The 23101-nt window shown below is 41.1% G+C and overlaps 1 protein-coding gene across 1 annotated transcript in view; it reads right to left on the reverse strand.

Moving 5' to 3' along the window:
* Positions 1–650: 650 nt before the first annotated feature.
* The window catches only part of fat2 (FAT atypical cadherin 2), a 100623-nt gene continuing 78172 nt past the window's right edge, over positions 651–23101 (reverse strand). The window contains exons 20-28 of the mRNA XM_077577580.1: positions 21780–22380; positions 19973–20173; positions 16974–17128; positions 11013–11427; positions 8766–8919; positions 5684–5783; positions 5473–5618; positions 4358–4608; positions 651–3158 (exon numbers count right to left, since the gene is read on the reverse strand). Coding sequence (XP_077433706.1) covers positions 2680–3158; positions 4358–4608; positions 5473–5618; positions 5684–5783; positions 8766–8919; positions 11013–11427; positions 16974–17128; positions 19973–20173; positions 21780–22380 — 2502 coding nt within the window. The 3' untranslated portion in view covers positions 651–2679. The remainder of the gene's footprint in view (positions 3159–4357; positions 4609–5472; positions 5619–5683; positions 5784–8765; positions 8920–11012; positions 11428–16973; positions 17129–19972; positions 20174–21779; positions 22381–23101) is intronic.

The raw sequence follows: 23101 nt of genomic DNA on the forward strand, positions 1-23101 counted from the left end.
AAAACTATTGATAAAATGGTTTTCCTTAAAAAAATTATACTTACATTAATACTTTAGAAATAACGTCATTTTCTTGGAAGAAAAAACACCCTTTGTTGTCACAAAAATAACCATAATCTTTGAAAATAAAATTTTCTTTTTTTCTAGATTTTTTGTTACTTTAATTACAACTTTTCTAAAATACTTTTAATCTTAAGAAATCTATTTTCTCCAAATAATCAAATGTAATTAAAATTTTGTTTCTAAAAAAAAGAAGAAGAATGTTTTACTCTAGGAAGAAAACTGTCTCTGCCCTCTAATAATTAGAATCATGCCTTTTTGGGGAAAAAGGTATTTTTCTGAAAAATAAATAAACCAAAAATTATTTTCACAAGGTCATTTAAAAAAAACAAAACTAAAACATTTCTTGACTCAATTATGTTTTCTCTTGAAAAGATGACTTTCCTCCGGTCCCATTCATATAAAAACATAATAAAAAAATAAAAAGTCAGATTTAAAAAAAATCTGAAAATAATCGGATTTTTTTCATTAAAAAAATATTAAATCAATGATACAGTTTTTTTTTCTTGAATTCCGAAAAAAAAAAACTCAGTTTTTGACCACTTCATTGAGGCTCACACACGAACGCGTAGATTGAGTCAACGTTGTCTCATGTAATAATGTTCTTTATTTTGATATTCAGATTTGGTGTATACATCAAAGATGGCATCGTAATAAAATCTCACAGCGAAAAAATATTTAAAAAAAATAAAATCTGACATTTCATTGGAACAAAAACAAACATTCAATCCAATTACAAAACATCACACTTCAACACAACATTACACATTTATACACAAAACATTTCACATTGTTGCAAAACACACATTTCCATCCAAAAAAGTGCTAAAAATGCTGTGTAAGGGGGAAAATGCTTTTATTTTGAAATCCAAATGACAGCTTTAGCTATGCTTCAGTTGTAGAGAAACGACAACAATAAAAGTGCGATCATGCTCACTATTTTCAAATTCTACTAATTGGGCATAACGGAAGTGTACCTGGGATTTCAAAATAAAAGAATGAGTCTTTTTACTGCAAGCAAAAGGACATAAAAAAAAAAAAGAAGACTAGAACAGGGGTGGCCAAGTTCGGTCGTCTAGAGCCCCTATCCAGCCTGTTTTCCATGTCTCCCTCTTTCAGCGCAGCTGAATCTAATGATCAGGTCATCAGCAAGCTTTGCAGAAGCCTGATAACGATCCTGATCATAATTCAGGTGTGTTAGTGGAGAGAAACATGAAAAACATGCTGGATAGTGGCTCTCGAGGAACGAACTTGGTCACCCCTGGACTGGAGTCTAGGGCAGGGGCGGGCACACTCTGTCCTCAAGGGCCGGAGTCCTGCAGGTTTTGGATGTTTCCCTTCTCCACCACAGCTGATATATGATCAGCTCATCAGTAAGCTCTGCATAAACCTGACAACGATCCTGTTGATTGGAATCAGCTGTGTTGCAGCAGGGAAACATCCAAAACCTGGAGGACTCCGGCCCTCGAGGACTAAGTTTGCCCAGCACTGGTCTAGGGCAGGCTTCCCCAATCCTGGTCCTCGAAGGCAGAGTCCTTTAAGTTGATTTTTATAAGCAGCTCATCAGCAAGCTCTGCAGGAGATAACCATCCTGATCGTTAGAATCAGGTGTGTTGGACAATGGAAACATCTAAAACCTACAGGACACCAGTCCTTGAGGACCAGGATTGGAGAAGCATGGTCTAGTGAAACTGTATGGATGGAGGCTCTTTTTATTTATTTTTTCTTGTCTGGTTTGAGGCCCAATTCAAGGCTCTCAGCATGAAAGCAGCTGCAGAGAAATGACATTAAAAATAAGTTGATGCACACTTTTTTGGCAACACTGCAAATTCAGTTACATTTCAGTAGTAACATGACGAGGAAGTGCATCTGTGATTGCAAAATAAAAGATTGAGCTTTTATTTCAGTCTGACTAAGAGGAGCAGGAAATTAACTTATAGAAAAGTACATGCTAATGAAAATGGATGCTCTTATTTTGAAATTATTACTGGATGTTCTGGGCACAATAAAGGCTCTTAATGTGAACAGACATAAGGAGAAAATGAAGTCTAATTATGATGCTCATGTTGCACATGTGACCATGATGTGTATCTGGGATTTTCAAAATAAAAGCCCAGACACTGTAACTGTGCGAGAGAGTTGCAGTAACACTTCATTTGAGAAACTTTTCAACGTCCATTTTGTTCCTTGTTCAGAGGATCCTGCCTCTTACTTTGAAATGTTGATGACATCATGGACGGGACACTTAGTAATGATCTGCCTGCTGTCGTGGCAACGGCAGCATTACATAGGACAAAACACTTGTCATTATGCCATTCACTTTCCACTTCCTGCCAGTGTTTGATTCCACTTTCTCTTACTGGCCAATTAGTTTTCACTTACTGTCATTGTCTTCTTCCTTTCATTACCTGTCAGTTTCCACTTCCTTTCAGTGAACCCTATCAGCTTCCATGTTCTAAGTAAGCTTTGACAGGACATTGAACGATAAGCTCGAGATCAGATTTGCTGGTCCAGAAAGTCAAACCAAGTAAAGGCTGTTTCAAAATAAAACACCAGGGTTCTCCCGTCAAGCTGCTATGATGTTGTCCCGCCTGAGAATGCCGCAAAATTGTCCGCATTTTAAAACATGACTTCCTCACAGCTTCCAAAGTCGCTCTCCAGCATGCTGGTGCCGTCGTAGCTGCGCGGGTCGCTCCCGCTGGGGCGCGTCTGCGGTTGGGCCACGTTGGGCGACGCCCCCGAGGACGACCCGGCCACGCTGAGCCGCTTGTAGCCCGCCACCGCGTGGCCATCTAGGTCGCCCGCGTGCTTGGCCGGGTAGTAGCTGGTGGCGGTGTACGCGTTGGGACACTGCGATCGCGGGAGCGGGACGCCATCGGAGTCCAGGAAGTGGTCCAGGTTCTGGTTGCTGTAGCACGGCGGCAGCGGGGCGCGGCGGTCCGAGCGCTCCAGCGGGAAGGGGAAGCCGCCGAAGCGCGAGTTCCGCCGCGAGTCGGACATGGTGGACGACGAATAGACGTCTTCCACGATGTCAAACTGAGGGAACTCCTGGGCGGCGGCCATGGGACGGCCGAAGTAGTCGGGGTCAGCAGGATAAACTGAAGACAGAGCACATGCAAATGTCAAACAACTGGAACCTCCGCCAAGCACGTTAACATGATCCTGAATATCCATTTGATTCTTATTCTCATTATTCCGCAATTTATAACTATCGGCTTTTGGTAGCTTTGATGATTACTATGTGCTTTAATTCTTATTATACAACTACAGTAAATTTTAGAAGGCTTTATTTATACTTACGATTGTGACAACTAAGGGTGGCTTTAATCATTACGCTCATCATCCATCCATCTGCATTATTACAGTAATTAATTCACCTTTAGTGGAAATTTAAGAGCGATTTGTTGCTATTATTACTTTATATTAGATTAGATTGGACTAGACTAAATTAAACTAGATATTCTATATCTCTGTTATTATTATTAATCACCTTTTGGGTGGGGCTTTAAATATTATTATTATTCCAGCAGCTACATTGCCTGTTTGGAAATTTTACTTCTTAATATTATGGCAAGTTGGCAACTAAATTCCCTTTTTGCGTGCTTTAATTGATATTCTTAGCATTATTGCAGCACAATACAGTCTTATAAGGGCTTTAATTGTTATTACCACTTTTGGGGGACTTAAATTGTTATTCTTCCTATTATTAGAGCGGCACTTTCACTGATGGTCTCCAGAAGCCATGCCTGAAAATTAAAAGCAAGTCGGCCATTTTGGTTTGAAGTGGCCATGTTTATTTGTGCCATTACTGAGTCTCTTCAGAAAAGTGCTTGTTTGTGTGTTGTTGTCGAAAGTATCCAGTGTAAAGTGCATCTTCACAAGTTCTGAAGGCCTCATAAAAAGTGCATAAACTGGCGCGTTATGCAAATGAGGCTTTGGTATTTGCATTTCTTAGGGTGAAAAGAATGCATGGCAGCAGCTGCTGACCTTGCCGGCAATTCAGCTTTCAGATTGTGCGTAGTAGTAGCAGAATATAAATCCTAATTAGTGTCCAAATGCTCCGGAGTTACCTCGCATTTGATGACGGACGACATCATCACACATGGCTGTCAGTGTGCTCAAGGCGTCCTGTTTGCGTCCCCCCAATTCTTTGTTCTTTAAAAGGCATCCTTTTTCCCAGTTTGTTGCAGGAATGTGTCCCATATTTGTGTCATATCATATATGTATGCCATTTTTCACTCATCTTTATTTCATGCCAAGACGCAGGTGTAGCGCACACACATGCACGCACACACACCTTCATAATCGAGGTCCCAGTGGGTCTTCTTGACCGAGTCGTTGTCAGAGCTGGACGGGGGTCTAACGGGCAGGTTGGGGGCCACGCTGCAGACCACCGGTCCGTGCGACTTGTCGGTGGGCGCTTGACGCAGCGAGCGGAAGGGCGAGTGGTCAAGGTCGTTGGCGGATGACGTCATGCAGCTGAGCTCCATGTGGCCACTGTCCTGATTGCCAGCTTTCAGGCTCTTGGACAACATGGATGGCGTGTAACTGAAAAACATGTACACGTGTCATGCTGCTACCATTGATAAGGTAGGACATTTTATTTTATTTTAGAATATCTCGATACTTTTCTAAAGACAAAGCACCACCACTACTAGCACTAGGCATCAATTTGGTAACTTGGAAGAATAGGATGTAGACAGAAAATAATCTATCCTCTACAACAAAATAAACGACCTCCTAACTAAATGACCAACTAACCAATCAACTGAGTGACTAACTACCAACCAACTATCGTCTACGACTGATGTATACCGACCAACCAACTATTTATTAAGCAAGCAAGCAAGCAACCAACCGATAACTAGTTAATTAAATAATGAACCAACCATTAATTAAACAGCCAAATAATTAAACTCACCAACTGATCTCCTAACTAATTAGCTAACTAACTAACCAACCATCTGAATAGTTTTTTTCCCCACTAAAATCTAATCACTAGCTAACTGACAGCCTTATTAGCCAAATGCTAATGCTAATGCAAATGGGACTATGCCGAAGGTCAAACAACCTGACTGACTAACCAACTTATCACCTGACTAACTGACTGACTGTACAACTACCTAGGTAACTACTCAACCAAGTAACCAACTAACTAAATTATCTGTCCAGTAACTACATTTTCAACCAAAAACTAATCACTATCCAAGTAGTTGACTGCCCAATTAGCCAAATAACAACTAACTAAATAACTAACTAACTACTCTCAAGTATAGTGGTGGGATACTGAAAAGGTGTCGGCTAGTTTCCCCTGTTGTGGCTTAAAATCAATACGGAAGAAGAAATCAAATACTGAATCTAATAACAATAACAATGAAAAATTGGAACATAAATGACGTAAAGACGCGTTACCCGTTGGAGTCGGTCTCCGTCTTCTTGTTCTTCTTCTGTCGGATGTAATGCTTGCGTCCGCAAACAAAGATGGCCACCAGCAGCAGGAGGCCCAGCACGCTGGCACCGATCTCCATCATCTCCACGTAGCCCACCACAGGGGACACCTGGAATTGACCAGACACCACGGTCAAACCTGCGCGTCTATAAGAGGACTGACTAAAGGACTGACCTGCGGTAGAGGGTCACAGTGGAAGGAGCCGGAGGAAACTTGGCAGAGGAAACCACTGGGACACGGATTGGGAGAACACACGTCCGCACCATTATGACACCTGCAGCACAAGAGAGGACGGGACGGAAAATTAGTGGTCCAAAAATTCAAGATTTCAGGTTCTTGTTGCAATTGATCTAAAAGTCATCATGTGAACACGTTAGTCATCATCATTAATGAGAAACTAGTTCATTTAGTGAAAGTCTCTCTGTGTGATGTGCACATCATGAGCAAGCCTATTAAATCTTGTTTGGTGACAATCATCTTATCTATTGAATGCGGCGGGAAACTGCTGATTCTTCAACTAAATGGCAAACACTGATAATAATAAAAATGATCATATCATAAGCCTTATGTGTGTGTGAGTGTGTTTCCTCCATTTACACTTCACAGCTTCCCTGCCGCTAACGTGTTATTACACTGAATAAAAGACGGAATATGCAAATGAGTCTCCCGCTCGCTACATGTGTGCGCATCGCTTCAGCGACCAATGGCGAGCGCGTGCCAATCCGAGGCATGCACTCCGGCATGCGGGCGTGTGACGGCGCATCGTAATGAGGCTCTGAAGCTTTGAGCCGTGGCGGGATTCCGCCGTAATGCATGTTGACAACATCAAACACTTCCACTGGAGTCGTTCACTGATCACGTAGTAGAATCTCTTTGGTGAAGCAGCATGGGGTTCATTGGCCAACGCTACTCGCGTGTAATAAACATTTTGTAAGTAATTGATGTTATTGACTGACTGACTGACAAAAACAACTAACGCAATGATTAAAAAAATGTAATACAAATATATAATAAATGTAAAAGAAAATGAAAGAGAAACAAATGTAAATACATTATAATCCTGTACATGGCCAGTCAATTCAAATTTACTTTGAGCATAAAATAAAATAAATAAATCAAATACAATAAACTAAATATGAGACAAATGAAATCTAATCAATATTTTTTTTAAATTTAATTTCATTATTTTGTAAATGTAATACATTTGAATCCTGTTAGGGTCACAACATTTCAATACAATAAAATTGTCTGAGATGTGGTTGGCCAGTCAGTGTTTTGAGGGTGTGTCTTAGTGAAAATAACGCAATATGCAACTAACTGACAGACAGCCGGCTTGATCTGAACGTCTTCTCTTTTCGGCTCGCACTTTCAGCGCCAGCGAGGTCGGTCATCTGGCCCCACGATTGGCCACCTTTCAACCTCGCCGGGTTGGCGGGACAAGTGAGTAAGTCGTGGAGGAGTGATTATGAAGCAAGAGCAGAACATTAGCGTTGAGAGAGGTTACCGAGGGTATAAGTCGACAGCCTCTATTCCAATCACGTCGCTTAAGGACAGTCACAGGGTTCATTTTACACACATACACACACATTGATGAATTTCTGTACACACACACAAAGGTGATGCCTTGTTAACATTAATGAATGAATGAATATGAACTATTCTATAGTATGAATATTAACTATAGTATCCAGTATATGCCTGCCGTATACATCATGTTTAGTCTAAGTATCATAAAAATAAAGGAGGAGCAGAATCACACAGTAAGTCTGCTCTTTTGGAATTGACAGCTTCTTATTTAGAAAGTTAGTCAGTTACTAAGTTAGTCAATTTGGTTTTCCAAACAACTCCATTCAAATGTGGTCAGATCCAGATGGTGCATATTGAGGAGTTTATTGTCGTTTCAGTCCACTTGCATTGGGGTAGCAAAAAATATTGCAGTGTGCGAAAGGTGGCTACACACTTAGTCAATCAGTGAAAATGCTTGCTGTTTGACAGTTGCCATCCACTTAGTCAGATAGGTGATTAGCTTGCGACTTGGCTAGTAAATTACTTAGTCAATAAGTAATAGTAAGCAACTGATTTAGTGAGTAAATTTGTGAATTAGGTGGTTCGTTTGTGAGTTAGTAAAAACAGCTTGATGGGTGACACTTGGCACCCACTTAGTTAAGTAGTTGCCTAGTTAGTCAGTGCGTCAATGATGTAATAGGTAAGTTGGAAAAAAGGTTAGTTGAGTTAGTGAGTAGGTTAGTGAATTAGTTGGTTCGGTAAAGAGTGAGTTTGTTGGTATATTTGGTACATTTGTATACATATTTTTATGTATTATATGTTTATAGTTAGTTAGTTAGTTATTGAAAAAAGCCTAGTATGTGGCAGCTGGCACCCACTTAGTTGCCTGGCTGGTGCCTAAGTCAGTTAGTCAATAATGCAATTGGTTAGTTGGTAATTTAGTTAGCCAATGAAAAAAGCTTTCTGTGTTTGACAGTTGGCATCCACTTCTTTATGTAGTTTTAGTTGGTTAGTTAGTCATTTTTTTAATGAATCGATGAGTCAGTTAATGAGTTAGTAAATCAATTTAGTGAATAAGTTGCAATGTCAACCTTGTCAGTGAGTATATAAGGTTGGTATGTGACAGTTGTCACATACACAAGTTGATAGCTTAGTTGGTGGCTTAGTCAGCAGTAATTAGTGATGTAGTTGGTAAATTAGTGAGTTAGTCAGTGGGTTGGTTAATTATGTTAGTGTTAGTCAATTACTGTAAAGTGTTTGTTGTGTGGGACTGCTGGCACCTATTTAGTGAGTGAGTGAGTGAGTGAATTGGTTTGTGAGCTAAATAGCAGTGAGTTGAGCAAATAATCAAATAACAAATTGTTAAAAAAAAATCTTGTGCGTGTCACAGTCACACCCTCCTACTCAGAGACCTAATTAGTTGATGAGAGAAGTAGTTATTTAGTGAGTGAGTTAGTGAATCAGCTAATTGGTTGCTTTGGCATTCACTGGGTCAGTTAGTTACTTTGTTGATTCCAATCATTATTACTTGACATTGCTGCCACCTAGAGGACTGGAGTCCTTCACAACCAACTCAACTGAGTTCTCAACTCATCTTTATTTATACAGAGCTTTCGCAACAGCTCCAGCATGTCAGATTTAGGATTATTTGGCCTTGGTACATGTGCTATTAGTTTCAGAGTTAATTGGACACAAAACAGTCCGGAATTCACGTTGGTTTTTTGGATTAGGAAGAAGAGGAAAAGCTTACTGTGCATCGGCATCTTCCATTGAGCAATTGCAAATGTATCCTTGCTCTTTGGGCACGCACACATGACCGTGGGTGCACGGCTGGGAGGCGCAAGGGTTGTCTTCCCGCTCGCAGCGCGCGCCGTGGAACAGGCCTGCGCACCTGCAGTGAAACTCTGTATGAGAAAAAGAAAACACACACACAAACAAAAAATGAGAAGGTGATCACGATCTGACAAGTTTCACCAGCATGAATGTCAAAAAGGAAAACAGAATGGAAACAAAAACATATTAATATTTCGCCTTTCTGTCATGGTATGGGAATCATATGTGGGTTGAATACCATTAAAGCAGGGGTGGCCAAGTTCGGTCCTCGATAGCCCCTATCCAGCCTATTTTCCATGTTTCTCTCCACTAACACACCTGATTCATGATCAGGATCGTTATCTGGCTCCTGCAAAGCTTGCTGATGAGCTGATCATTAGATTCAGCTGCACTGAAGGAGGGAAACATGGAAAACAGGCTGGATAGTGGCTCTCGAGGACCGAACTTGGCCACCCCTGCATTAAAGGAACAAGAGTAAAGTTACACGAGTAAAATTACACTATAAAATACTCTAGTAATACTAGTAATATAACTCTGTTAAAGTAAAATTAATAACATAACGCTCCAAAATCACGACGTTAAATAAAACAGCAATAAATGGTGGAATGAAATAAATAAATAAATAAAACCAACAACATAAAGGTAGGCAGTTTTAAACAGAAGTGTTTTGAGTTTTGAGTATTTGAATTTGGTGAAAGAGTGTCTTGCTGCCATTGTTCTGCTACGCTGAGAAAAGCCAGCATTGAAACTTTGCCATGTGTGCCAACCAGGGTGAAAACAGCTGCAAATTGTGGCCGCGTTAGAATCTCATTTGCACAATATTCTTTGTGAATAGGATGTTAAGGCAGAGCAAACTGTGGGTGCAAATGAAGTGCAATTAATTGCGGACGTGGCTCATTCTTTTTGGAGTGGCGCACTCACGCACACGCATGCACGCACACAGCCTCTGCGTGTCAAAGTGAAGCATTTCAGGTGTGATCTTTATCGACTCTACTCTGAATTGCAAAGAGAGTCGAGCTGCTATCTTTGCTAAGAAGAAGCCACACACTCGCCAATTAGCGATAAGCCAAAATGCTAATGAGGGTCAGCATGGGACCCCAGCCTGGAGTCTATTTCTTGTGCAATGTACTCTTCTTTTTCTTCTTTTCGTGTGCCAGACGGAATATTTTCTTGTGGTGCAGAATAATGAGATGGACACATTGCTGAATGGCTGGCAGCTGCTCAGCACGAAAAATGCAATGGAATGGAACAAATGAGGAGAAGGAACTACATGAAAAATAGGGGCCTATAGATTCTTCTCACATCGTAAATGAGTGATGGCATCATATGCAAGATTTTTGGTTGTTGACCTTTTCTAACATGGCTTCCAAAATAATGCTACAGCATTGTGGTTAGTCAGACTGTAAAAACATGGACAGTCAAATGATGGCAAAGAAAAAAAAAACTTGCCTCTGATGCGTAGATAATGTTTTCGGTGCGCATACTTATGTGGTTATGTTTCCCGTTATGTATTAGCATTAGCATTAGCATTAAGCTATCAGAGTAAAGGATAAAAACTATGTAGTTGTTTTACATTTTCAAATTCTGCTAGTTTTATGTTTAGTCTGATTGTAAACCTCAAGTGGAAGTGGCAGTAAAAAGCTTGAAGCCTCTTTTCTCAAGAATCAATCACTATTTGGTAAACTTTCAGACAGCATTCATAGCACAAGTTTCAGCAAAATGATGACCCGTAATGAGAAAAATTCATAACTCGTGTCTCAAGGAACTACTGTATGTCGTAGTGTGATAAAAATGTCTACCACACGATATAACCCTCAATTGTATTGGGTTAGCTCTGTTGCTATGTAGCAACAAAGACGGTAACACAATAACAGCCGCCTTTCTATAATGTCACACTTGTGATTTACTTTCAAATTACACACAATTCAACTGTTACAGAATCCAATTGAAGGGGGGTAGAGGTGTAAAATTTATTATCTATATCCAAACGCTGTGAAAACATACAATTACTGTAAACTTGATCATTTATTTATATGACTTCATACTGTCTTTTTTCTTTTTCTCAAATTTGATGCCAGTCACACCAGGATGCTATTTTTGGGTGTAACAGAGTCAGAGAAGGAACCTCTTTCAGGGTTCTCTACATGAAAGGGTACACTCTCACCTCCACTGGTGTCCTCATGGCAGACCCCTCCATTCTGGCATGGGTTGTGGTCGCAGGGTGCCGCACTACCGCAGCACTCATAGACTCCAAACACCCGCCTCCTGCCCGGACCCGTCCACTCCGACGCATCCCCCGCTCCGATCGGCACTCCGTCGAGCTCCAGGTGCTCCAAGCAACCGCGGAATCCGCGACCGGCGAAGAGCAGGACCCCGCCGGAGCGCATCAGGCGGCACGGCGACGCCAGGCTGGCCGAGGCATGCGGCTGGCGGTCCAAGGTCAGCCTCAAGGACGCGGCGCTCACCACCAGCAGGACGCGGTGCCAGCGGCCATCGGACACTGCGGGGGAGGCCGGAGCCAGGCGGGAGGGAGGTAGGATGCCACAGCTGAAGGAGAAGTGAAGATGGCCGCCGCTCACCTGAGGACGGATGATCAAGGTTAGCCAGAGTGTTTCATGTTTACAAAAAATAAAAATACCCTACGTTTATACTGTACCTCATTCCTTCCAATATCATTGTTTGAAAAGTTAGTGAAGGATATCGCACATTATTTGCTTTTTGTCTGTTTCTGAGCCTTTTATTCACCATGTTATATGATTTCATGTAATATTGGTGTTGGGCCAAAACCTGATTCATTTTGACATGATTACGCCATTGTTCATTATCTTAATTAAAGGCAAGGCATGATTTGACTCAACGTGCTTGAAATTTATCAGCGACTTAATTATTGCCACAGTAATTTGGGACTTTCTTGAAACTCGAAGGTAAAGACTTGAGACTCTTGTAACGATACGGATAATCATAAAGCATTGTTGTGGTTGCCCTGACGATGAGTATTGGGGGTTAATGGGAGCAGATTCGCCAGTTGACATGTTTGTGTTGGTTTTGTGCTGCTGACATTACAGTACAGCCATTGACAAACTCCGCATGTTGGCGCCAGCATTGTATTGATTTTATTGCTAAATTACTGCAATTCACCAGCCACTATTACAGTTGACTGTCCAGTATTGATTGGCTAACTAATGCTTCGCCTAAGCACTACAGCATGTGTTTACTCTCATGACTCGTCATTTGTGCTGCTAGTAAATCAAAAGGATTTTCCTGGAAGACATGATTGACAATACTTTTTTTTAGTTAATAATAGTTAATAATAATAATAATAATAATAATAATAATAATAATATATATATAACAATAATAATAATACAATAAAAAACAAAACAACAACAACAACATAATAATAATAATAATAAAAATAACTTTAACTAAATAACTAAATTGAGTTGAGTAACCTGTACAATGATGAAAATTTATTTAGAGTCTTTCCATTTTTCACATTTAATGCTGGTCCTGAACTTTCTTTCTTCTTTGTTCATTGCAATTAAGCCCGCGACAGCATCTCTTCTCTTTAGAAAAGCTCAGTGCTCAGTGCGTTCATAAATAATTAGCTTATCGTGACTAAGCCGCCACCTTCCTCCCACTATGAACTCAGACGACGCCAACGCATCATCATCTGCAGCATAAGAGCCAGAGCGGAATCACGTCAACCTCCGGATGTTAGCGTCGGCGTGGGGGAAAACAAACATTGACAAGACGGGCGTTTGCGTTGCCCGTGAGCGCACGATGCGTTTTTTACTTTGCATTAGCGAGCCTCTTAGCATTGGTGCACACTCAGCGCTTTTTATCGCGGAAGCAGCGAGAGAAAGAGAGAGAGGACAAGTGCAGCCCCTCTGATGTTTTATTGATGCTTGTTTGATCTGGTAATTCCCAAAGACAAATATTCTCCCGCTTTTAATGCATCGCTTGATGTGTCTTCACAGGGATATGCTAGTAGGCCCCATATTCAGCCCGGGGAGAGGCCCTTGGTACACGCGGCTCATGGCTGAAAAATAAATAAATAAATTCAAATAAAGAGTGGCCTTTTCCAGGTTAGCCGGGAATTAGACCGGCCATTCAGGTGTTATCCCAATTGCCAATCCGCCCCTGTGTGTTCAGCAACTTTACGCAGACTAAAAATACATTGCTGCAGTTTATACGATACGATACGATACGATACACTTTTATTTTCCCAGTGGGGAACTTTTTCCTGGACTCCGTCCAGCTGCAGTTTACAGTAAAGAGAAAACAACAGAATAGAAAGAGATCAAATTAAAATTAAATAAATAAGAAGTGCAGCAATAAGTAGAAGACTTCCCAGAAGTATACATGTGTAGTGAAGTACATTGCACATGCCCATATAATATATAATATCATAACATGCACATATTGTATTTTACAACAATACTTAACATATTTATAATTTCATATGTACCTGTGGATGAAGTAGCACAACTTGCTAAACTATATGTGCAAGATGAACATATCACGCCAGGGGTCCATTTCACAAAGCATGTTCAATTAAAAAAAACACTGAGACTAACCCTGAATAGCGATTTGACATACACTGAGAGAGGAACTTCTGCGTTTTCAGTTCCAGGACAGCTGATTTGAGGTAGTTATATCAACGCAGAGTAGTTTCACCTGGCGTTACCACTAGATTAAAAAGATTCGTCGAGTCACACCCTCTACTTCCGCGTTTTTTTTTGTTTTTTGTTTTACCCCTCTCAACTGAAAATCTTAATGCGATCAGATGGCGATTTTGAACATGTCTTTAGAAAAAACAAAGTGCAACACCGCAGCAGCTCCCCATAGAGGAAGGCAGCGTGGGAGAACGTTGCTGCTCGGGTCGATGCGTACATTTAAATGTAGTCCTTTGCAATCACAATAATATTACAGGGGAAACCTGTTGAATGGTAGCTCATGAATTCATTTCATACTCTGAATTGTCTAATGGTTAAAAAAATTATGCTAGAAATGCTCTTTAATGTTTGCAAAAAAATACGCGAGGTTCGTTATACAATATTCTTTCTTTGACTGAATCTTTGATATTTACAGAAAATGTAAACAAGGTTGTTGACGAATAAATTTATGTTTTTAAGCATGTTAGAATTGTGGGAAGACTAAAAAATACACTAGGTTGATTGGACCTTTAGACAATTTATTTTGGGTTGACAGAAAATTTATTAGATCCTTTGCAAACTCTAAATCATCTTTGATGGTTACAAAATATTGATGTTAGGTTCAATGCAAAATTGTGGCTAAATTGGCTTTTATGTTGATATAAACTAAAGGCTTTTGGGTCATCATGGACTAAACTGTCTTTGATGTTTGCCAAAAATGTACCTTAGGTTTGTCACACTATAAATTTGAGGGGAAAAAAGAGAAATTGAAGAAAATGTTCCAAAATGAAGCTACAATGATTTGACACCAACTACGTCATTGGACTGACCAACACTCATTTAATGACAATGTGAAAGAACACGGGGAGGTCGGTGGGCGGCCAGTATGAGCGGGTTATTGGTGCGGGCACGGCAGGACTTTATGCTACGGCTGCGGCGGCGTCATTAACGCGGCAAAGCTGCTGAACAAGTGCTGGTGGCAGAACAAGAGGCGGCCTTGCCTTGTAATCTATTTTACATCACTGGGTGTCATCTCCGCTGCCATATATTTCAAGACAGAGCTCGGAGGAGTTACAGCATCAGTATCAGCACAAGTCCACGCGCGGCGCGGCATCAAGCCCACACGAACTCCGGAGGGACCGGAAAAGCGCCACGGCCTTGCAACTTCATGAATCACACATGCACACACACGGCTCTGCAGTGATAAAGAAAATGCTTTATATATATATATATATATATATATATATATATATATATATAAAAAAAAAGAAGCTTAGTAGACTTCGCTCAGTGCTCATTTGCATGCACGGCAGCCATCTTGACCGCAAGCGCCCACATTAACTGTCACAGCGGGGTTCCCAAACAAACCACCGGGAGATCTTTGCTCGTACTAAAAAGCGCCCCCATGTGACTCTGAGAACCAAAAGTCGCTTGCTGCTTGAACATGAATGAAATAGATTTATCATAGGCATTTATTTGCCTGTGCCTTTTCACAAGGAAGGCTGCAAAGTGAGACGGCAGCCGCGTTCACGTCTCATTTCTAATCATCTGGCCTTAAAATAAATGGAAATGCAACTTGGAGATCCACAAAATTATTTGCAATAAAATATTATGTAACATTTTCATCCTTATAAATAGCGACCAGTGTGAATAAAATACATTTAAAAAAGCACTCCTTCTTACCAGCTTTGAGCCAATTGCAAGTGCTGATAAAATTTGTGAAGTATCAACTCTGACATACCTGCATGCACACATCCCGCTCTCTTCTGCATTGCTATCAAAGCACAAATGTGGAATAAAAACATGCAAGTTGTTACACTTCACACCGCTGTGCTGACTTTCCGCTCTTTCCTTTACACAAAGGCCAGCATTTATTTTTCCTGTAAAACCTCTCACGAGTTATTTGCAAGATGCTGCCAAAAACTTGGCTAAATGTGGAAGTGTCAAAGAAGTTTGTTGAAGTGATACCTCTCTACAGAGGCAAGTTCTGTATGTTGGGGAGAAGCTAAGTTTAGCCTGGGTTCTGATGGAGAATCTTCACTGCTTGTACACGCACATAAGTAATTTGTAAGCCTGTTATATTGAATGTAAAATGTAATATGAAATAATATTTAGGTGTTTGGATTGTAGTTTGTGGTATATTTACAGTTTACATTTTTAAGGAGCCTTTATTTCGCCCGAATAGTGAAAATCTTCCTTCATTCATTCCACATTGTTACTTTTTACACAAGACCCCTTGACTTTATCAATCAAAGTTATCTTTAGTCACAGTTCTATGCAAAAGGTATCAATAGGGCACAGAGGGCTTGCGAATGTGTTGTCTTTCAGTTCACTATTCCAAAAATTCATCACATTGCGTCATTTTCTGGAAACCTACATTCATCCATACCTTTTCTATGCCGAGTTCTTCACTAAAAAATGGACCTAATGGCGTTTTTTGTGCTCTTTCTAAAATGCCCTAAGATGTCACAAAACGGCAGAAGAAAAGCCAGTTTTGACAGGCAGTGTGAAAGGGGATACAGAGCACATTTTGTAAGGTGCCCATTTTTAAGAGCCGGTTTGAAAGTTCCTTGAAGTACAATACATCAATGTTTTTGTTTTTTGTTGAAATGTCACAACAAATAGGTGTGAACTTGAATCTGTTGTTTTTGTCCTAACCTTTCAAAATACCTTCCCCCTCACAAACCCCGAGCTGCGAGTCCACAGATGGCCATCTTTACAAATTCTGTCTGAAGTCCATCCCGCTCCCTATGAATACTTCTTAACGTGTTTCCAAAACCCAGGAGTGCGGCACCGCAGGTCCGGGATGAGGTGTCCTTTTGAACGTTTTTTTTTTTTTTTTGCAGAATCAAGATGATTGAACATTCTGCCAGCGTGCGAGGAGCCCCCGCGAGGGGCGGCATCACGCGGCATTTCATCTGCTCAGAGAATTATTCATGGCAGCCGCGTACAATACAAACCGTTCCGCGCTCACGCATTGTTGTGCTCAGCTTGTGAGCGTATTCCATCGAGGGATGAAGGTTTTTTCTTTTTTGGGGACTTTTCCCATTAGATCACCTTCAAAAGTTTCAAGGTGCTTTATATGGGGAACGCCGTCACGTGACTGGCTGGGGTCATTCAGGCGTACTGACAAAAGTAGAGTCACATTCTGTGTTATCCTAAAATCAAGAATCACATTCAAACAACATTTGCAGAATTTCAATGTCTTTACATGACTTCTTGAGACTTTTTTTGTGGGTGTACGCTGATAGACATGCCTTGCCAATGTCATGATGTTACGTGAACATGCTTTAGAGGCTGAATTTTTAAATGAAATCTCTAGGGGTTGCAACTAAGCAAACTGAGTCTCTGGCTGCTTCAAACCTAAATCAACCTGTATCTTTTCAGGAGCAGCTTTTTGAGACTCTTTATGGGTCTACTTACGATAGACATAAACTTCTTGGTGGCGGCATAAAACCTTGTAATACCTGCAAGCTTCCCCAGTCCGTCCCATTGGCCAGCATGAGGAGACCTTCTTGCTGGAAGGTCCGAAAGCTCAGGGAGACGGTGAAGTCCTGCTGATCCTCATCCATGTCATGGACGTACTTGAGGTAGGCCTCATCTCTGAACCTCAGTGCCGATTCTGAGACAAAAACACATGAAGACGTACTAAAACCAAGGCCAGCCAATGATGTCAAAAAGATTTGGAGAGGTACGTGGTCTACATCACAGAAGCATAATGTACGCGCTGGCGAGCAAGGAACTGCAAGGAGGGTTGGAAATTAGGGTTTCAAACCCAGGATTGGGGTTTTAAATTGAGGTTTCAAGCTTGGGTTCGGACATAAGTTATGTTTTCAAGCCAATGTTACAGGGTGTCGTTCCAGTGTTAGGGTTTCAAGTTAGGGATTCATATTATGGATTCAAAGTAGGGTTTCAAACCAAAGATTAGGGTTACAAATTATGTTGTTCAAAGGTTAGAAGTTCAAATTGAGGTTATTTTCTAGGGGTAAGGTTTTCAGTTAGGGTTAGGGTTTCAAGTATTTGTTGAATTGCCCACATCAACAAATGCTAGCATCATTTGCGTGGGAGCCCTTTAAAGGTGCAACAAATATGCATGCTGTGGATCCTGCAGACATTCAAGATGGCGGCGGCGTGCGCAGATGAAACGGCCAACGAAGCAGGTGTCAGTTCTGATCTGGCGTCAGTCAGACACCGCAGCGGCAAGGAGGAGCTCAAATACAGTTAAAAAGCGCCTTTGATCTCTTTTTGAACGCTCCAAAAGCTGAAGGACAAAAACGCCGCCGGCTCCAAGTCAGAATGGCAACATCACTAACGAGAAACGAGCAACCGGATGAGTCACTATGATGACGCACACATCATTTATCATCAATGGACGGCCTGAATATGAGCGTTAAGTGGAGAGGAGTTGGTTTATGTTGATCGTTTGTTTACTTTCTCAATCAACGGAGCAGCATTACTAATCAAAAGCTAGCAGGTTCAAGTACGTACTTACAAAAGTCACGTATGTCATTATTAAATGACTGATGTTTGAAGTTTGCTGACAAAACTACAGTAACTAGACGTTTAACTAAATTAACTCCACACACATGTAAACGCACTTACACAAATAATTCTTCATCTGTGAAAAAAAATGGCTTTTTGATTTAACTCATGAACGACACTTCTAAGTTCTACAACATGTATTGAACTTGTGTAATCTATCTAATTAACTAATCGGCCAACTAAGCAACTTTTGCATTTTAGGGCTGCTGCACACAGAGTGATGCAGTGGAACTCCACTAAACAGTCGCGGGGTTCTGCCACGAGATTTCACAAGGGGCTGAATCTCTGCCGACGTCTTCTTTTTGAGGTAACCAGTGTCTTCTTTGACTGACACTCTATCTTTTTATGGATTAAAAAAAGTCAGTACAACATTTTGTATGCGGAGTGTCCGTGTCTCTTTTGGTAATTGTGTACAACGTTTGGAAACAGGTGTTAAAAATTAAAAAGTGACTAGTTATCTGATTTTAGATAGAATAAATGTATAACTAAATAGTCTAAAAATGTCAGTCCAATTTTTTAAAGTTGTCAGAATAAGAGAGAAGAAGAAAAAGAAGGTTTAAAAAAAGTGTAAAAATTACCTGAAAAAAAAGAAAAGAAAGAAAGAAAAGTTCAAGTAGCCATAAAATGTTAAAAACAAAAGACGTTACCATTAAATGAGTTTGGAATTGCCCAAAAATGAAAAAAAAAAAGTCAGAAAATTGGTTACAAAATTGCAGGAAAGAAAACGTTCAAATAGTCAATATAAAATGTCCCAAAACTAAAGAAGAAAGTCTGAAAATGACCATAAAATGTACACAAAATTGTCAAAAAGTCAAAAAAAATATTTAAGAAAAGGCAGGAAAGAAAAAGTTCAAAAAGTAACCATAAAATGTCCAAAAACCAAAGAAGAAATCCCCAAAACTACCATAAAATGCCTACAAAACAAAAAAGGAAGAATAAATGTCCAAAGCCATAAAATGACAAAAAAAAGGAAAGAGAGGCAGAAAATTACTATACGCCCATAAAATTAAAAAAAAAACAAAAACAAAAAAAACCTCAGAAGTTTGACAGAATGGTAGAAAAGTAAAAAAATAAAAATAAATGTAGGAAAAACAAGTATGAGAAATGACCCCCAAAACGGAAGACGCTAAAGGGTGCTGATCCCTGAATTAAACAAATAATCAACCACATAAAACTTAAGCAACAAAACATTCTTCCAACCCAGTGAACAAATCTAAATAAGTGACAGACCAAATAGCTAACAAGCCTCTAATAACTCCGTTATAGTGTGAGTGCACTTGCGTTTGGTTGACATTGATGATGATGAATTATCTGAGGAGCATCACAGACAGAAACAAAAGCTGTCGGTGGGAAGCGCAGCGTAATTTATAACATGGGCTGTGAATGTCAAATAAAATATTAAAGACTCTTTAAACAGTATTACTCAAGTAGACGTAATAAAAGAAGGTAATAACTTCTCATGACTGTTGAATAAAAGACAGGGAGTGACCCGACGCCTTCCTGATTGTCTTATCAGCTCCGCTCACTCGCTTTAGTCAAAATAACACAAGGTTCCAAAACAAGCGGGTAAGTATGTTCCATCCCGAGGAGCCTCCGGCTGACGTTTATTCCGTCCACACCGCCGCTAATCCTGGCAGGAATGCCCACACAAATCAACACCTCCATAACCACTGCTATCGTTGGATTTGACGCATTTAGTAGGCGGAAGAAGCTTTTCTGGTTACCAGACGTCTAACAAATAAAAGTTGGGGCGTCAACTGTTTGCGGAACATAACATAAGGTTCCGCTTTTTCTCTTCTAGTTTGGCGAGGGACATCTAATCAACGCTGGAAGCAGAAAATTCACGTCCACCGACACGTCCATTTACCAAAACTGTGTGGGCAAATCTACAAAGTGTCATGGCTAGTTTGACTGACGAACATACCGTTACAGGGACAGACGCTCTCCCAGCGGTGTCGCGGCGTGATGTAGGCCAGTCTGGCGGTGCTGAAGTGCTTCATGGTGTCTTCTGGCAAGTGGATCGTATTTCTGCAGCCCCGTGGCGGACATCCGGTGCCCAGACAGCCGTTGTAGCTCAAATGGACAACGTCCAGGCCCAGAGAGTCCTCGATGTCCGACATGATGCCTAAATGTGACAACATGATCATATTAGGGGTTGTCAGCTATTTGGTTGCAAACTTTAGCAATATTTGAAGAGTCATCCATAACTAAATGCTATTCAGGGCTTATACTTCCCATACTTGTGTATAAACCCTTTCAACAGGCTAAGAAACAAACAAAATGAGCAGAAAAATATTTAGCCCGAGTTTTCTTGCTTTACCAGAACAACTTTACATGAAAAAGAGCATGAGAAAGCTACAAATTCTGCGTTCATGCAGAGTTAATAATAATACAGTGGTACCTTGGAGTTTGAACATAATTAGTTCTTGCGAAGTGTTCAAAGTCCGAAACATTTTTGCCCATAGGAAATAATGTAAATGCAATTAATCCGTTCCCAACTCCAAAAACAGAAAATTCCTATTTTAATTTCTATTGATGTTTTTTACATTTACAGTACAGTACAGTATTCCAAAAATAAAAATACTTTACCTTACCTGTTGTGGTGTGATGGCATCAGTGGATGATAAATGCTATGTTAATGCTAGCTTTAGTTCAGTGCTGAGTTTGTGTATTTTACATTGGGCATATTGTTAGACTACTAAGCGGTCCTTGCGTGCGTTGTTTAACAGACGCACGTTGTTGAACAGCTAAGGGGGGTCCTCGTGCCAGTATTTACAGAAGTAGTCACGGTAGTTACAACTGCTCAATAATCTCCTTCCTAATTCCACTGTGGTTCGTAGCACTGTATGTTTTGCTTTGCTGCCACTGGCACTGTTGTCTTTTTTTGGGCCCATGGCAAAAAAAATTGTTGTGGAAAAATCAAAATGCACTCACGAGTATGGAGCACCTCAGGGAGTATTCACGATGCGACTGGAAATGAGCAGTGCATTGTCTCAACTACCACAACGCGAGCATTCGGCTTTGCTCAGCTTCACTCGGCTACCCGTTCAAGGTATGTTCGTTTTAGCTTGCTTTGCTTGGTTGTTCGAACTCCGAAAATGAGTTTAAACTCCGAGGCATTTTTTGGTTGAAGTACAATTGTACGAGTTCCGAGACGTTCAAACTCCGAGGTTCCACTGTAATAATAATAATACATTGGATTTGTATAGCGTTTTTCTAGACACTAAAAGACGCTTTACAATGAAATTAATACATTATTCATGCACTCACACATTCACACTGTGGTGGCATTAAGCTACTTAAGTAGCAAGGGGAGGCTGACGGAAGCGTGGCTGCTAGTGTGCGCCTACGGCCCCTCCAACCACCACCACCAAATATTCGCACCTTCCATACACCAGTGTGAGTAGCGCTGGAGGCAATGTGTGTGAAGTGCCTTGCCCAAGGACACAACGACACATGACTTGGGGAGAGCAGGGATCGAACAGCCAACCTTCTAGTTACTGAACGACTGTCTCTACATCCTGAGCCACGGTCGCCACAGATGTCAGATGTATGCACTACTGAAAATGATACGATATCATTTATTACTATATGTCACGCACCCCCAAGTAATGGTTTGAGGAACAAGGACCCCAGGAGAATCATTGCTATATGAGATTCAAACAGAGTTGATGATCAAAAGCTAACATAATTGAATAGTGAATATTGCTATTTGCTGTCAACGTGATCACCTGCTAGTCTGCTGGTTGGTAGAGACTGGATGAGTCCACTCTGAGGCCTCCAGACCAGCAGAACTTCCAGAGTCGGAGTGTCGGGTAGCATCTGCAGGCTGGCTAGATGCAGCTCTTGGCGGGGAAATGTCAGCGCTTGTGCCAGACTACGCTGGAGGCCTCGCCAGTAATCAGCCAGAAACTCCTCTGAAGAAATCCCGGGCAATCGGAGGGTCAAGCCGGAGTCAAGCGCCCGCTGTGAGGCCGCCCATACATGGACCTTCACCACCGTCCACACGCTAAACCTGCCATCCGTCACGCTGACGTTGAGCACGTAGGAACCCTCCTCCAGGTTTTTGTCCACCCAGATTTTACCACTAGCCCGGTCCATAGAGAAGTGCTGCCCGGCGGGGTCCTCGGAGACCACCGCGTAGGCCAGCACGTCCTGCGGGTCCTGGTCGGAGGCATGGAGCCGGCCAATGAGGCGGTTGCCAAAAATCCCGCCTACGGTGGTGATGAAGACCTCCAGGGGCACCACGGAGGGTGGGTACTTGCTCTGCTCAGTGACGTTGATGTTGACAACGCAGATGGAGGAGAGTGGAGGGTGGCCGCTGTCCGTCACCTTTGAGAAAATAACATCACAATATTGCACAAAATCAATCAAAGCGCAGAAAAATCAAACAAAAGAAATGTACGCCATTTTTACATGAATAAAACAGTACCCACTGGTCTTAATAAAATGTATGTATGAAAATAGCCCAAAGATAAACAACTTTCTTTTCACCCTCTCGAAACAGCCCTATTCAGATCAGACATTTTTTTGTCGGGGCCTCGTCAACGTAAACGCAGCTTTGCATTACCACGACAACAACCAAGTGTGAATTCTGAGATTCTAGTTAAACCGGAACACCTTGGAATCCCCCCGGAAGAGCAGGAGGAAGCGGCTGGGGAGAGGGAAGTCTGAGCTTCACTGCTCAAGCTCCCCACCCCTGAGACCTGAACCCAGATAAATGGAAGAAGATGGATGGATGCATAGATGAAAATGGACTGTTTTTGGCATGCTTTTTTCACAGCAAGCAATTGCAAATTATTCTTTAATTGACATTAAAGGGAGATTGTGTTTTTTATTTTGATTTTTTAACCTATTTTATTAGATTCCTTCCAACACACCAACCAACGCTACCTAACAAAAATAACAAACCAAGTAAGTAACAGACAGACTTAACATATACTGTAGCTAACTCATTAACTCATTCTCTTCCAGCCATTTTTACTGAAGCAACCCCCGTCGCTCCCGGCAGTTATGTTAAGTTTGACTGTTTTTGAAAGACCCACAGAATATT

Source organism: Vanacampus margaritifer, chromosome 10 (genome assembly GCF_051991255.1).
Source record: "Vanacampus margaritifer isolate UIUO_Vmar chromosome 10, RoL_Vmar_1.0, whole genome shotgun sequence".
NCBI classification, from domain to species: domain Eukaryota; kingdom Metazoa; phylum Chordata; class Actinopteri; order Syngnathiformes; family Syngnathidae; genus Vanacampus; species Vanacampus margaritifer.